The 16,243-nt window shown below is 36.8% G+C and overlaps 2 protein-coding genes across 7 annotated transcripts; both read left to right on the forward strand.

Annotated features, from left to right (window-relative positions):
• The first annotated feature begins 1,994 nt into the window (after positions 1-1,994).
• Positions 1,995-7,768, forward strand: LOC114748172 (protein ABC transporter 1, mitochondrial). The gene is made up of 8 exons (XM_028936525.1): positions 1,995-2,832; positions 3,462-3,687; positions 4,572-4,724; positions 5,107-5,265; positions 5,531-5,690; positions 6,182-6,291; positions 7,036-7,152; positions 7,261-7,768. Exons 1-8 carry the CDS (start codon positions 2,258-2,260, stop codon positions 7,657-7,659), a joined length of 1,899 nt encoding a protein of 632 aa, XP_028792358.1. The 5' UTR covers positions 1,995-2,257; the 3' UTR covers positions 7,660-7,768.
• A 2,537-nt stretch (positions 7,769-10,305) lies between these two features.
• Positions 10,306-15,963, forward strand: LOC114748173 (pectin acetylesterase 2-like). 6 transcript variants are annotated; one of them, XM_028936528.1, is made up of 16 exons: positions 10,306-10,586; positions 11,428-11,508; positions 11,751-11,880; positions 12,007-12,080; positions 12,356-12,442; positions 12,514-12,638; positions 12,723-12,783; positions 12,961-13,014; positions 13,101-13,178; positions 13,591-13,696; positions 13,798-13,943; positions 14,671-14,774; positions 15,346-15,384; positions 15,466-15,507; positions 15,589-15,630; positions 15,834-15,963. In XM_028936528.1, the coding sequence occupies exons 1-16, from the start codon at positions 10,497-10,499 to the stop codon at positions 15,922-15,924; spliced, it is 1,350 nt and encodes a 449-aa protein (XP_028792361.1). In that variant the 5' UTR covers positions 10,306-10,496; the 3' UTR covers positions 15,925-15,963. The 6 variants fall into 6 exon arrangements, with proteins under 6 accessions (XP_028792361.1, XP_028792359.1, XP_028792360.1 ...); XM_028936526.1 differs by lacking the exon at positions 15,834-15,963 and having other exon boundaries at positions 15,589-15,825; XM_028936527.1 differs by lacking the exon at positions 15,834-15,963 and having other exon boundaries at positions 15,469-15,507; positions 15,589-15,825.
• The last annotated feature ends 280 nt before the right edge of the window (positions 15,964-16,243 follow it).

Below are 16,243 nucleotides of genomic sequence, written 5' to 3' on the forward strand. Positions count from 1 at the left end.
TGAGTCCTGTATTAAGGACCGGATGAGTACTCGGTTACTATTCGTGTTAAATGTAAATTACCTGTGGAGAGAAGCTTTGATCATAAATGTATCTCATTTATGATATATTCAATGTTTATTATTTATTTATTTATCTCTATTTAATTTTTTTGAAACACCATTATCTTTTATTTTAACAATTTTCTTATTTTCTCTTATACTTTCTTCCTCATAAATAAAGGCATATGATGTATCACTGTAGACTTTAATATAAGTCACTTGTAACATCTTTTAACATCCAATAATACATTAAATTAATAAAAAATTTTAAATTTATCATTATTAATTTTTTTTCTCCCTCTCTATTTACTAATCGTTCTCATATCTTTTCTTTTTGTCTTTCTAGTAAAAATTAAATAATAGTAAAATTAGAAATAAGTATTTAATATATCACAAATGAGTCACATTTATGATCAAAACTTCTTCCCACAAATATTTACACCGAAATCGTAGATGTTATGTGTCTATGAACGAATATTAACCAAGTATTTAGTTATTTACATTGATTCATAATTATTTGGATGAGAACAAAAAAAAAAAAAAGGCGCGACATTGTGGAATTTTTTCCCCATTCCGTGTCCTTCTTTCGCTCAACCGGCCACCTTGTGATGTCAACGGAATACCGTGCAGCAAAACTCGTCCGGGCTCGTAACAAGATTGATTTTTTCATTAAAATAATTCGTGTCAGGTTTGAAACTCATTCCCGGCACCAACAATTTTTTTTTAATTTAAACTTGTTCTTACTAAAAATGATGATTTTTAGTATAACATCTGGGTAAATTTTTTTTACAATTTGGGATGCTGAATTTGAAAAATAGCAAATAAAGAGCGGGTCTCACTTTTGTAACTGTGAAATGTGGGTGGAATATCTGAAATACGCCTTAGCGAAATTGTAATTTGGTCTATTGAAATTGTCATTCGTTAAGGTGAATTTGTCATTTCTTATAGTCAACTCGTCGTTTGGCATATCCTCAGTTAAGTTGTGATTTGGTCTACTGAAATTATCATTCGCTAAAATAAACTTGTTATTGTCCATAATCAACTTGTTATTTGACTGAAGGGTATTTCATACATTTTACTACGATTTCATATTTTAAAAGTGAAACCCGGATCCTCATTTGTTATTTTTCAAATTAAAGTCCCAAATCACAATTGTACACATTAAAGGGTCTTTATTTACAATTTTTCTTATTTTTTATCATGTAGTATTTAATTACTTTCTTTTACTATTTATGATATTTAGTAAAAATTAAATTTTGTTTCTGTTTTGATACAGAAAAAGCAGCCACACGATTCAGATCCAATACCTCCGTTGTTTCTGACATGGCCGATTTAGGGTTAATAACCAGGCATCTTTTAGTTCTTGAGCGTACGTATACTTCAGCCGTTTTTAAGCCTTGACAGCAAAATGAGGGGTTATTTATTTAAAAGTTAAAATAAAAGTATACTTTTATTTCTTTATTTTTATTCGTAGTTTCAATTTGATATCATAATTTTAAAAAACATATTTTTAGTTATTTAATTTTAAAACTATTCAGAAAATCATGACATTAAAATATTGTTGATAGAACATTCTCAAATACTAACATATTAAGTTTACTTTCTAAAATAACTTATTACAAAAAAAATTAGATCTAATAATTTTAGAGTTGGAAGACTTTCTAAAACTAATGATTACATTAAAATTTTATATACTAATAAGCTGTTAGTTGAGATGATCGTGATCTTACCTCATAAGAAGGAGAATCTGAAGAGCCTACTTGTTAGAAAAACTGGTCAAGAATACATAAAATCAAAATATTAAATATATGCTTGTAAGCGTACTCTCTTCTAATATCATTTTGGCTTGCATTAAAAAAAAAAAAGGATAAGATGTTGGCAAAAACAAACAGTAATTAAAAACGAAAAATTGGTCACGTATTTTCATTCATGGCAACAATCGATTTTGCTGCCGCCATTTCCTACCATTGACTTCCAATGATCCCGGTCCCAAGAAGCCTTTCAATGACGTCTTCCCGCTAGTTTCATGGAAATGAAAACACCCACGTATATCAGATCATGGATTTAACCGCCAAATTTTTGCGGTAATAACTCATAGGAACCAACCGCTAAATTTATGTTAGGCGAAGGCAATTGATGACAGACGGAGATGATTCTGTCCCAAGGTTAAATCCACCTGTTAAAATTAGAACTCCCCAGAGAAATAGAGAATTGTAGAATGAATCCGTGGAAAGACCTGGGCAGGGTCTTCAATGGCCTCTCTTTGATCGCCAAGGAATTCGTTAAACGCTCCCCACCTCTCAAGTCTGCCAGAACCGGAGATTTTGAAACCCTAGTCAAGAAAGCTCTGGTTTCAGCCACTGACCTTTCCGGCCTTACTAAGGGAAAGGTTCGCCAATTCTCAAACCCTGGCTCCTCTAACTCCAAACTCGCCAATGATTCCGTTGTTTATTTCACTGACCCTTCTGACTCGTCCGCAACAAACAGTGATAATGCTGGCAATTTCCGTGCCGAAGATAAGATCGCAGTTGCTGATAATGGAACTAGCTCCCAAGTGAAGAGTTCGTGTGAAGCTTCTGATGCCTCTGTTGATGCAGATGTATGTTTGACATCTAAAATTATCGATGAGGGTAGACATTGTTCGCCGGGGAAGGAAAGTGAGGCCCAGACCCTGGGTGAAACAGCCAATGCCGATGAATGTGCGAGAGGGGAAGTGGCAATTGCGCCGCCTCTGAGAAGACGGACGCCCAGGGAGAGGAAAGTTCCTTCAACCTCATTTTCCAGGGCGCTGGGGTTAGTTTGTTCTTTTTCATATATCCAACTTCAATTTTTTGTTACGGAAGTTGTAAATCAAGTTCCTCTTTTGACATTGATTGACTAAATAGTAGGATTAGCAAGTTTCAGCGAAATAGATTGAATTTGAATCGAGGAAATTCTTCTGGGACCATTTATTGTACCATTTAATTGTATATTAAGCAATTTAGACACTTGCACCGATGTTTTCTGATATATGCATCAATATGCTCCCTAGACTATATTGAGTTATGATAAACATTTGATTCCCCTAAGTACATCTTTCATTTCACTTGTTTCAGAGACATTAAATTACTGACTAGCCCACCTTCAAGTAGACACAACTGTCTGATTGACATTTCCCTCCAAGCTGCTCTACGAAGGGATTAGGCCTTCAGAGAGCCCATCAAATGCTTAAAAGGGCTTTGGTTGCTTTCTAGTACAGTCATAGACCAACATCTTTTATCGAAAGAGAAAATATTTTTTTTTTCTCTCTTGCACCTTATATAATTTAAATTTCCTTTTTTTTTTTCACGTCATAATACATGGCTTTTAGGGAGAATATGATGCACGCAATTGTGATGCAAAATTTTGTTATACCCTAGCTCAAAAATCAAGCATTACTGTAGGTTTGCTGGACTTGGAGCTGGTCTTGCATGGGGAACACTTCAGGAATCTGCCAAGAGGCTTGTCTATGGCAGACCTAGTTCACAGGACAATCAATCTGCGCTGTCCCCCTTTTTGTCCGAAAAGAATGCAGAAAGATTAGCTCTGGCATTGTGCAGAATGCGTGGAGCAGCACTCAAAATTGGACAGATGTTGAGCATACAGGATGAATCTCTTGTTCCTGCTCCGGTACTTTGACCTTTCTTATAAGCATGTAATGATGATAATTTCTGGTGTAATGCATACTTGCATCTTCAAATCGTATAATTGTTTGAGGCAACTTATGTTGATGTTTCGGGTTTTTTGTTGAAGGTGATGCATGCTTTTTATTTTTAGGGTAATTTAGATGATAAGATTTTGTTTTGGGATAATTGAGGCGATTCAGTCTTTGTTAAAGATGATATATAAACTATAAGCATTGTTGTTTAGTGTAGGGCCTTGTGTTTATAGTCTTGAACTTTGATTTAAATATCATCAACAGTCGAAGTCAAATATCTATAAATTAGTCATGGTTGAGCAGAGGGTGGTATTGCAAAATTTCAAGGCAAATTACTGAGAAATTCAAGTTGGATGCAACTATGTGCATGCATTTGCACATTCTACCAGAATTAGGGGAGGTTGAGTTCTATCATGGTAAATACTTTGATGAGATTTGGAATAAGCCATTGGTATCTATATCTCTGGTGAGAAGTGTTATAGGGGATGATTTTAATTGGATATTTGTTCCCTTACTTGATGCTTTGTAATCCTATGTCGATCAGAGGTCTATTCCATTGTTATCTTTTTGCAGATTGGCAAATTAGGTCATCAGTAGATTATCATTTCTACAAACTTCTAGAGTCTCCCAAAAATGGGGGACTATTTGTCAATTTTTCGGTTACATTACTATTGTCTCTTGTACTTCTCCAAATGTTTGGAAGTGTATGGATTTCTTTCTTTCCATTTTATACTCTCCGATTTTGGGGTCAGCATTTCCATGATGAAATTAGTAATTGGATTTCTTATTGCTGATTACTTCATATTTATTAGGTTTTATGCGACCTAAGAAGTAAAGTCTCAATCTTTTTCTGTAGATCCTTACTGCATTAGAAATTGTCCGTCAAGGTGCAGATGTTATGCCAAAGAGCCAACTTAATCAAGTTTTAAATGCTGAGTTGGGTCCTGACTGGACCTCAAAATTGATTAGTTTTGATTACGAGCCAATGGCCGCTGCAAGTATTGGCCAGGTATGCAAGTTCGTATCCCATATTACTTAAAATCAATTATCTGCTGGTGCTATTTGGCAGCCATCATCAGTACATCTTTCCATCCAGATTTCCAGTATAACTATATAATTTCTGATCTTGTCATTAATATGAATCACCATTAGTAGTGTGACAATGTGCACTGTCATGAAAACACGGGAGTTTTTCTTCTGAAAATTCTGTAAATGGCTGTAGTTAATTTATATAATTCAAAGCAAACCATATTTTCTATTGCCATAACCAATGTATGCAGTAGGCATATGTGCTAATAAATCATCTATGTAGCTCATTCAATGTCATGCAACTTCATCTTTTTGACACTTCTGCTTACTGTGGCCTAACATTGTTCTTCATATAAACTTAGGTGCATCGGGCTGTCTCAAAGGATGGCATGCAAGTTGCCATGAAAATTCAGTACCCTGGTGTTGCAGATAGCATCGAGAGTGACATTGAGAATGTGAAACTTCTTCTAGATTATACAAATCTGATTCCCGAAGGACTTTATCTTGACAGAGCTATGAAGGTGTGTATTTATTGTTGGAATCCCATTGTATATATCAATGAGTGAGCTTCTCTTAGAATTGGAGCCCCACCAAATTTACTGTTTGGAACCCCTGAGTCTGCCCCCACCTTTTGCTGACTATGCAGGATAATATTTATCTATGGTGGATGTTGAATATGCATATATTTACAGATATATATCATATATGAAGACTTTTCATCTCTTGAATTTAACAAATATATTTGCTAAAAGCTGCATGCTTATGTTGTTCTTCAAAATTTGTAAGGTTGCTAGAGAAGAATTGTCTCGTGAATGTGATTATGAGTTGGAGGCAGCAAATCAGAGGCGATTCCGAGATATGCTTGCAGGCAGAGAAGGATTTTACGTTCCATTAGTTGTGGATAATATTTCAAGGAAAAGAGTTTTATCTACAGAACTTGTTTCTGGTAATTATTAGATCTCGATGGTTCATGTGAAATGTACTTTGCACATTCCCTTTCTTCAACGGAGGCTTGTAGGACTCAAGCTTCAATGGCATATTAATACTCTTAAGTGGGTCCCATGCGTATCCATGTTATAGGCCATTGATAAGAATTATATTGTTTCTGCTTGTCAAACTAGCACTTTGTTAGATTACATTATAGTGAACCTGATTTTATTTTTAAAGCATGTTTTCTTTCTACATGTTAATATCAGAGTGTCAATGAAATTTCTTCAGCGTACCATCCTGTCTTTTTTTTTTTCGGGAGATGGTTGCATAAGTATTAAAGATGTTTTTATTCATCCCAAGCCCAAGTTTTGCTTGATCAAGTGATAATGACTTTACTTCCATATTATTTCACCTTTCTCTCTGCTTATGTACAAGTAAGATATTTGATCTAAAGGTTTTATGCTTTTAGCTTGCCAATGAACTTGAGTTAAATTTCCCTTCTTACAGGAATTACCGTTGACAAAGTGGCATCACTGGATCAGGAAACACGAAATTATATTGGGAAAAAGTTGTTGGAACTCACTTTGTTGGAGTTATTTGTTTTTCGATTTATGCAGGCATGTTTTCCCCCCTCAATCACATATTTGCATATCCATAGGCCATGGTTAACAGTAATACCCTGCACTGTAATATTAGTTCCCGGATCTCGTTGATCTGCGCATAGAAAATTTGACGTTTATATGTTGTTATCTCTGATGAATTTTGCTTTAGCTATTGAGTTCAGGTGTTCTGCAAGACAAGTAAACATATATTCCTATTAAATTCTTGATGGAAATATGCCAAAATCTTGGTTTTTAGCAGGGTTATATTACCTGAACTTGAAACTTCCAATTTGGGAACTTGGGACCTGGTTAAGACTTGCGACAGAAATCTTTGTAATTTGCACGATTTGACATGTAATTCTGTAAAGAACATGCTTGGTAGAGTGTGTACTATATGAATCATAAGTTTGACTGGTATGCTATTGTAATATGAAATCCTGCAAGGAAAAGGTAAATCAGTTTCTGATTTTGGTGGCTACGCTCGTCTTGTTGAGCGCTGCAGTCTAATTGATAGATAATATGCTTGTGAATTTCTGTAACAACATATTTAGGTCATATGTTAATCTAGAAGCTGATATACTTGTGTGTTCATAAATTTCAGTTTCTGGTGTCAGTTCTTTGCTTGTCCATGCATTGTCATTTTATTTATACTTCTATTGTTATTCACAGGAGGGAAAGAAAAATGAAAAAGAAAAACTCCTTTTGTCCGTTTCCTTTAACTGACAAGTCTTGATGGTTTTCTACTCCTTTCTGATGCAGACTGATCCTAATTGGGGCAATTTCTTGTATAATGAAGCCACTAAGTCGATCAATCTCATTGATTTTGGAGCATCACGGGATTACCCAAAAAGATTTGTTGATGATTATTTAAAAATGGTAACTAACCTCGAGTTTGAATTCTTCAATTTGTGTTATTCTTTTCTTTTGTTGCTGAAATCTGGGTAGTGAAATTTGTCCGTCCTTAACTCCATGCAATTTGATTAGGTTCTAGCATGTGCTAATCGCGATAGTGATGGCGTCATCGAGATGTCCAAGAGACTTGGGTTCCTCACTGGAATGGAATCAGAGGTGATGTTAGATGCCCACGTTCAAGCTGGGTTTGTGGTTGGAACGCCATTTGCAAAGCTTGGTGGGTTCGACTTCCGCGCAAGCAACATCACTCACAGCCTTTCGCACCTAGGCGGAACAATGCTGAAGCACAGGCTGACGCCGCCTCCTGATGAAGCCTATAGTCTGCACAGAAAGCTTTCGGGTGCGTTTTTAGCTTGCATTAAGGTTGGAGCTGTCGTCCCTTGTCGGGAACTATTATTAGAAGTATGCGAGCAACATCAGTTCGGTGATGAAGGCAGTGAAATAACTCCAGGCGTCTCCATGTCTTCATAGGCATTATTTTTTCTCCATTAGATTTTTCTGACTGGTAATAATCCGGGGAGCATCCGTGCTCCTTTCGAGAATGTTAATTTTGATTGAGTAATTTTTTGCCGGGAACACCCCCCGGGGGGGCTACTTGTGGCTTTGTCACTGCTGGTAGAGTTTTTCCCGTTTTGAATGCAGTGGGGACTCCAGATGAAACAGATATGCATTGCATTGTACCATTAAGATCAATTTCAAGAAATAGAATAGGGTTATAATACAGCAACGCATTCAGAATATTGCTTAGAGCTAGGTTTGCTATGGAGGTGATGGTGAGTACACTGATGTGCTTCCCCATTCCTTGGAAGCAGTTCCTTGATGTCCGAGTGTCCGAGTGGGAATAGGATCATAAAATACGGTGCGCGAACGGGGTCACCTTTCATGTTGAGCCGCTGAACACGCCAACGTCCCTGGGTCCCGTATTCTGATATTTCGTCATAAGTGGCTGGGAAAAACTAAAAAAGTTAATACTACTTCACATTCTAATTATAAGATTTTATTTGTAGTGTATAAATAAGGTTTTATAATTAAAATAAATTTTAAATTTATGATTTTAGTCTCTGAAATTTTATCTATCTGAAAATATTAGTTCCTAATGATACAACGGTATTAAAACAAATAGTAAGGAAGAAAAAAAAAAAGAGATTAAAGAGTTGTGTTTTTGGACTTTTTTTTTTTTTTAACTCCTTCTATTATCAATACGGATTCAGTTAAGTGATATTTGGTGAATTTACATCATCATTTTGATATTTTTTGTAGTGTTTTAATAGATTTTAATATCATGACTGATATTTTAAGGTGAATTAAATTGTAAGAATTAAAATCATGAGACTAAAATTTAAAAGACTAAAATCAAAAATAGATTCAAATTTTAGGGGTTAAAATTTATATCAATCCAAACTAAAAGTCTTGGCGGTTCTCAAAACCCCTCCTCCCATGTCGCAACATCGTCCGGTCATGGGCCTGCCTACGTGAAGCTCAGCCTGGTGCTGACTTGGATAGTAGTTCGGCCCAATAATTGCAGCTTGCCCCTGCGCACCTGCTTAATTTCACATATCCCTCTCTTGCACGCGAAAATGAAAAATCAGGTCGTCCTGGGTCCTCAAGCATTTTGTTTCAATTGGAACATTGCAATAATAATTACACACAATTTTTCCCTTCAGAAACCAGACATGCACTAATAATTCGATCTAGTATTCAATTAGAACATCGCCAATATCCTCGTGGTCGTAGAGAGCAGTCTGCAGATGTGGATGTGTCCGCGAAACAGAGGAAGGCGAGAAGGATACGTTTCTCGGGCTTTTGGCTAAGATCGAGCTTAGAGAAAGGCGAGAAGGGAGAGGGAGCAAGTTGGTATGAGTTGACAGAAACAACCAGAAAGGAGAGGTGGGGTCGGAATGCGAACTGAGATTTAAGGAGAAGCACTTCCCAACTGCGACTTTCTTTGGTCCAGACTACAAAGATTCAATCGGAAAAGATAAAGACTTATAGATACCGAACAGTTTGATTTTCAGGGAAAAAAGAAAAACAAGAACCAAAAAAAGTCAGCGTATATAGAAAATTAGAAACGGTATGTGCGCGGCGGTCCAATTTAGACGGCCTGCAACTGAAAATACAGGAAACAGGACAACCAACCACACCGTCCACACTCCACAGGCGTAAAACTGAGTCAGAAAGCACGGCAGCCATCAGTATCAATCTAATCTCATTCATATCAAATTTGTATACCTGCAATGCAAGGCTTTAAAATATACAGATTTTGACAAATTTTACTGTCTCATGAGTTGAGAATTTAAACCCCCCCCCCCCAAAAAAAAATCATTACCTAGAATACACAGGAGGACGGAACGCATGCCAGGTATTCAGGCAGTGCAACATAGAAAATTAACACAGAATCCATCTAGAATTTCATATATCAATATAAAACTTGTTAAAAAAATCATTTTACTAATATAAAAAAAATCGTAAATAACATGATTCACAACTCTGTATTTAACATGAAGCCTACCGTTTTCATTGTAAAAATATACTAGTATTACAACATGATCAGTATACTCATAAAAATCGTATTTATGGCTTATAAGCAGGAAGCGTTGCGATTTATTATTACACATTTACATAATTTCATTGACGGTGGGTGCGGGCTGCGTCGCTGCAGTCAACCGACGCAATGATTTTGGCTCCACAAAAAGACAAGCACTGGTGCCAACAGCTGTTCGCAACATGCGGGATACTATTCTTATTTCGCAGCACCACCACGAAAGGCTCTCTTGCCACTTGCTTCACTCTCTCTACGCACCACTATCCATTCTCCCTATCTGGACATTGCCATATCATCATCTTATTAATATCTATCATCTGTTATTCATTGAGCGTATTTACTCTTTATTCCTTTAATAGAAATCCAATATAAAATTATCTTTCATCCTCAAGTTTATTGTTATGCCAAATAATCCTGTATAAAATAAGATGAAAGGGGGTTGCTTTGTCCCTCTGCCACCTTTTTGAGCTAAGGGTAAACCATTTTAGCTCAAAGCCAAAAGGTTCCACAGTGGCCTTTATTTGAAAGAAAATCACGAGACGAAAACAAATGATATTCTGAGCTTGGACCGTTGAGCTTTATTCTTTTTTGGGAATAAATCGGGGACTGCAAAGTTCGCGTCTTCTCGAGAAAGAAAACAAGCCACTGACGAGAGTAGGAAACATGGCAATGAGGATGGTTTTGATGGTCATTGGCCTTGCTTGCTTCATTTCTGGGGTTATCTCCCGTGGATCTGAAATACATTCTGCGTTTTCTTACTTGGAGAATGATTTCGTCGCAGCAAAAGCTTCTTCCTCGCCCCAGCCTCTCATGGTCGCCCTCACTCTCATTCAAGGAGCTGCTTCCAAGGGAGCCGGTATCACTCTCTGCCTTCTCTTCTTAAAATAAAATCGAAATCTATTTTCCCCCCATTTTTGCTCCTGCTGCTTTATTTTCTTCTTTGGCCTTTTCCACTCCTTTGTATCGTCACTACATTTTCTGATCTCTCTCTTTCAAGAGACTAAATTCATATAGTGGTTTGAGTATTTGATTGTTGCCTTCAACCGTAAGCCACTCAGTCGGCAGAACTTGCAATGCATTGATCAACTCATTCAGCGATTTCCCCGTCTTTTCTGCTCTTTTTAATTTTATAGGAGTCAATTATGTCTTGGATTAGCAGGATGGAGAAATCTTGACATTAATTGACCAGTAATTATCCTTTCACGTGAATTGCCTCTTTCCTCCAATTGTTGGACTTTTTAAAAGTATCTGGATCCTCTATGCTGGAGGAGGGTGCTGACTGAATTTCCGTAGAGAGAGAGAGAGTAAAAATTATAGTTCAGTAAACTTCACTCACCTCTGCCAAATTCAGTCAACTTTACCAAATCCGACTTTGCTGAATCCAAATTCATCGGTTAACTATAATTCCTCACCTGATAAATTGTATGTATGTCTCGCAATCGATTTTTTTTTAATTAAACTTTCAACTGATTCCTGACAGTACGTGGTTAATATAGTTATGGAGCCACGTATGTTTCCAGATTAACATAATATATCTTGGACTGCTGTATGAGTGCGCTTTCCTTTCTTAACCATTCTGTTAAAAATAATCCTAACAAGGCCTAATTTACTGAGGGGACTGATCCCCAATGCACAAAAAACTCTTGCTGGGTTTCAAATGTGGTCCCTAAAATTTGCGCGGTTGTCTATAATGCCAGTGTTTGGATGGAACACTGCCTGGTTACCACTTGCATCGTGGATTCGGATCTGGGGCTAATAGCTGGCTCATTCAACTTGAGGTATGTGAAAAAGATCTCAAGTATTATTCACTATGGGCTTCAAATTCAATAACCATAACTCTAAGGTTTAATATTTAACTACCTTGTACAATGTTCTGGCCATTCAATGGTTTATATTATGAATTTGGCTTTATAAAATAATTAAAAAATGAAAAAAAAAAAAAAAAACACTATGCTGACTGTTTGTCATGCTGCTACATTGGACTTGGTTGAGAAGCTGGCTTACTTGTGCGTTGCTGCAGGGTGGAGGCTGGTGCAATACCCTTAGGAGTTGTGTTTTCAGAAAAACTACTCGTCGTGGTTCCTCAAACCACATGGAAAAGCAAATACCATTCACGGGAATTTTGAGCCATAAAGCTGAAGAAAACCCTGGTTTTTCCCTTCACCATTGCACAATGCAGATATTACTTACTTATAGCGTTGAATTTACAGTCTTGAAGATTGCTACCCCATAAACATGTAAGTTGCATATTGTCATTTTGAACATATTGTGCACAGATTTCTTCAACTGGAACAGAGTCAAATTACGGTACTGTGATGGAGCATCATTCAGTGGGGACAGTGAGGACAAGGTCAGTGGAGTACCCCTCCCTTTTTTCTTATCTTTAAATATAGTTGCGTTTACTGCCAAGCATAGTTTTAGAAAAAGCTTCTTTATTGCTGATACATTCAGTAAGCTGTCACTTTAATGGGACATGATCTTCATTTGGTTGTATAACAGTCAAATGCGTCTCTCGCAAGTGGCTTTTCCAATATAGTGGTTCACTGTTTTAATTTTTACGTGAAAAAGGTCTTCAGCTCTAAGTTTTATTATCGCATTAATAGAAGGTTTTGGTTCTCTTTTCAGAGTGCACAACTTCAATTCAGAGGACAAAAAATATGGCTGGCTGCTATGGAGGAGTTAATGTCTAAGGGAATGCACAATGCTGACCAGGTTTGACATTTCTCTTAATATGGTGATTTGATCATTATAATTATGGATGCTGATTCAGTATTGTATATCAGGCCCTTCTCTCTGGATGCTCTGCGGGTGGCCTGGCATCCATTATACATTGTGATGAATTCCGGAGCTTGTTTCCTAAATCAGCCAAAGTGAAATGTTTGAGTGATGCAGGGTTTTTTCTTGATGCGTAGGATAATTTTTACTTGATGTGTTACCCAGTCTGTGCCTTGCTCAGGCTTAGATTTCACTGATGATATGTTCAATCATGTAGAATTGATGTTTCTGGGGGACGCACAATGAGGAATCTATATGGAGGTGTTGTTAAATTACAGGTAGTTTTCATCTGGTAAATTGATTCTAAATGAATTTGATCTCTCCAGAACTTTTGCTATTCTAAGCTTGAATCTGAAAAGTCCATTAGCTTCAACCTTGTCTGCCAACTCTTTCATTAGTGGCTTCACTTAAGGAAATGTGTGCTAATATGTCGCTTCATATGTTTCGGAATGTAGGAAGTGCAAAAGAATCTGCCAGAAAGTTGTCTCAACAAACTGGACCCAACTTCGGTAATTCTATTATTTTGAATGAGTCACTACTCAATATTTTGTATTACCAAGACATGCACAACTTTTAACATATGGGCTCTTTTCAGTGCTTCTTTCCTCAGAATTTGATCAACCATGTTACGACTCCTTTGTTTATACTCAATGCAGCCTATGATGCATGGCAGGTAAAATTAATTACCATGCCCTTTCTCTTTTATTCTTATGTTTATGCTGTGCCGTTTATATATTAACTGCAAGAACCACGTCTTTACTGGTTTTCATGCTTTTTTTCCCTCCCTTTTTCTTTTCTGTGCAAGGGGAAAAAAAAAATTACAATATGGACTTCAGCCACCCAGCTTCCTGTACATCAAACTAATTGTCTAAGTGTGGTTAATACTTCAAAGTTCCATTTATCTATGATTTTATCATTATATGCTTTTGTTAAAATCTATAGGGCCGACCAAGTAACCAACAAGGAAGAACAAAGATCATAATCAATTGTGGACTCACCCACAGCTGCCACTTTTGCTGCAGAAACCTGACTACTACTAAAAGTTTTATGGCTTTAACTAAATCACTTGCGATTGTTTTGATCAGCTCCAAGCCAGTTTAGCACCGCCTTCAGCTGACCCCCGTGGCTCTTGGAATAACTGCAAATCAAACCACGCAAATTGTAATTCATCTCAAATTCAGTTCCTCCAAGGTGATTTTAATTTCTATATTATGAATTATGTGCTGTGATTGACCTATATATGGAATTTGTCTGATTTCCTACTAATATCTGGTTTTTCTTTCTTTGATCAGACTTCAGAAATCAAATGCTTAATGCTTTGAAGGGTTTCTCACTTCCATCTCAAACTGGACTATACATAAATTCTTGTTTTGCTCATTGCCAATCTGAGAGACAGGATACTTGGTTTGCTGATGACTCCCCCTTGATTAAGAACAAGGTATGTTCCAGGTGGATTTTATGCTCTTAAAACAGCGATATTGCATTATAATATCATAAAAATTGTAAGGTGAAGCATCGAGTTAGAACTATGTAGACCCTTTAGGTCTTAAATCAATGTCTTTTTGTTGGGATAACAGAAATTATTCAAAAGACAGACAATGGATATAGGGACCCCAAATAATTTCTCGAGAAACTAATTAATACTCCTCTAGTCCTATTTATAGGGCAGGGAGAGAATGTATTTTTTGGTCCTATTTATAGGGTACTGAGAGAAATTTTTTGTATCGATGTACAATTTTACTCCTCATTTATTATTGTGTTGACTTTGTTTATATGAGATATAATGTGTATTAAATAAGGATAAAGTTAGAAAGTCATTAAATTTTAAATGAGAGTTAATAAAGTTTAAGGTTTTTCTTGGTTTGTGTGAAACATGCTAGAAGTACCTTATAAATAGGATCAGAGGAGTATATATCTTCAGAAGCTCTGAATTGAAAGAGATAAATAAACTCTTGGGAAAGTACCTTGTTTCGAAAGTTCAATACTTAAAACCGAGATTTCATACTGCGTAGATTAGCAATCCAATGCCATTCCATATGCTTTTTGCCTTGCTTTGACTGCAGACGCGTGTGCGCTGGCTCCAAAACAAATGACTCCAAAAACGCAGATCAAGTAGCCCCTTTTTTATTTTAAGAAAATAATTTTGTATATATTTTGTTATGCAGCCAATTGCAATAGCTGTTGGAGACTGGTATTTTGATCGGCAAGTTGTCAAGGCTATTGACTGTGCATACCCCTGTGACAAGACCTGCCATAATCTGGTCTCCAAGTGAGTGAGAACTTACTGCCTCCTCATATCATAACCTCATATATATGTTATCATTCTGGTGATTGCCATTTGGGTGCTGTAATACTCATTAATTATTATGGAAAGGACATTCTTTGTATAAGGATTCAAATAATTAGATCTATTAGATTTACTGGTGAATTTAAGTTGTCTCATACTTTTCCCCCAACAAAAGTTTCATTTGAAGATATTACTTTTTTTTTCCTATGCCACTTTTTCAGAAGGTGATTGGAATTTTTCGGTAAATCCCACCTTTTTGTTAAGACGGCGTTTGAGGTATGATTTCACAAACGAATCAGGAACCCACACTTTTTTTTTTTTTTGTTTTTTTTTGGGGGGGGGGGGGGCACCCGGAGGAAGTGGTTTGTAGTTACAGACCTTTTATTGGCCGCCTTATAATTCAATGCTGGAACTTTCAAGCGCTCGTATGGAAACTGACGTGGAATATCCTGAGTCTTCCAATGCCATGACTAAAACCAAAAAACAAGAAAAGGGAACACTTTATCTTCTCCCACTCCCCAGCGAAACTGAAATTTAAAATCCTCCTTTGCAGTGACGATGTATCTGCCCCAGTAGGCTCACAGTCAACGAGGTTGATATTTTCCCCTTTATGAATGCATTCTCTCGAATTGTTGTGAAACTGTAATGAATTTTCCATCTTCGTCCATTGCAGCAGTGATGGTATATTTTCCACAGTAGATCCCCAGCCCTCAAGGTTTACTTAATCCCATTCCGCTTGCCTTGTTTCAAAACCCTGTGAGATTTTACTGAAATTCTCATTCTTCCTCCTTTGCAGTGACGATACACCTGCGACCATGGTTTACTCCTACTCTCCGAGGTTGACCGTAACCCCTTTACATATGATGACTGCTTTCCTTGTCGATTTCATATTCCTTTTGCGAAACGGAGACCCTCTTTCTGTCCTTGTTCGATCCTCAATTTAAGCTGTTCCACTGACATAATATCGAACGGGCCGGAAATTTCTTACGCTCTTTGATATCCTTGGTCCGTTTTGGCTTAGCAAAATTGTAAATGTAACAGGTTTAGTTGCATAATCAGCAATCTCCTTTCTCCTTTCGTCTTGGAGTTTGCTGGACACGAGAAAACAGAGGTTGCTGATGGGTTTGATTAGGGAATGAGTGTTTTAAATCTTTGTTGAAGATGAAAACTCAGAGTATTAAAATTTAGTTTATTGAAATTTCAAAAGATCAACCATGGAATGCGCGGAAAAGCTTGGCCGAAAAGAAAATGAAGACCCTAAAGTAAACTCAAATAAGCATAAAAACATGCCACGAAATGAAGCAGGGAAGTAGAGTGAAATAGGCATTGGCTCCTCTGTGCTTTAACTTTTAAAGGTAGATCACTATTATTTTCAACCGACAACTGAGCTCGTTGCCCAAAAACGCACGGCTAACTCCATTTTACAGAACTTGCATGAAGATTACTGCTTG

This window comes from Neltuma alba, unplaced genomic scaffold, assembly GCF_004799145.2.
Source record: "Neltuma alba isolate B1F8T4 unplaced genomic scaffold, ASM479914v2 tig00005625_pilon, whole genome shotgun sequence".
Classification (NCBI taxonomy): Eukaryota; Viridiplantae; Streptophyta; class Magnoliopsida; order Fabales; family Fabaceae; genus Neltuma; species Neltuma alba.

Bases quoted from the DNA above. Each gene is read 5' to 3' on its own strand.
- LOC114748173 (XM_028936526.1), top strand. From the start codon at position 10,497: ATGATTTCGTCGCAGCAAAAGCTTCTTCCTCGCCCCAGCCTCTCATGG. The intron at 12,443-12,513 runs GTTTGACATTTC...ATTGTATATCAG, and splicing joins GAATGCACAATGCTGACCAG to GCCCTTCTCTCTGGATGCTC. The intron at 13,015-13,100 runs GTAATTCTATTA...GGCTCTTTTCAG, and splicing joins ACAAACTGGACCCAACTTCG to TGCTTCTTTCCTCAGAATTT.
- LOC114748172 (XM_028936525.1), top strand. From the start codon at position 2,258: ATGAATCCGTGGAAAGACCTGGGCAGGGTCTTCAATGGCCTCTCTTTG. The intron at 5,691-6,181 runs GTAATTATTAGA...CCCTTCTTACAG, and splicing joins ATCTACAGAACTTGTTTCTG to GAATTACCGTTGACAAAGTG. The intron at 6,292-7,035 runs GCATGTTTTCCC...TTTCTGATGCAG, and splicing joins TTGTTTTTCGATTTATGCAG to ACTGATCCTAATTGGGGCAA.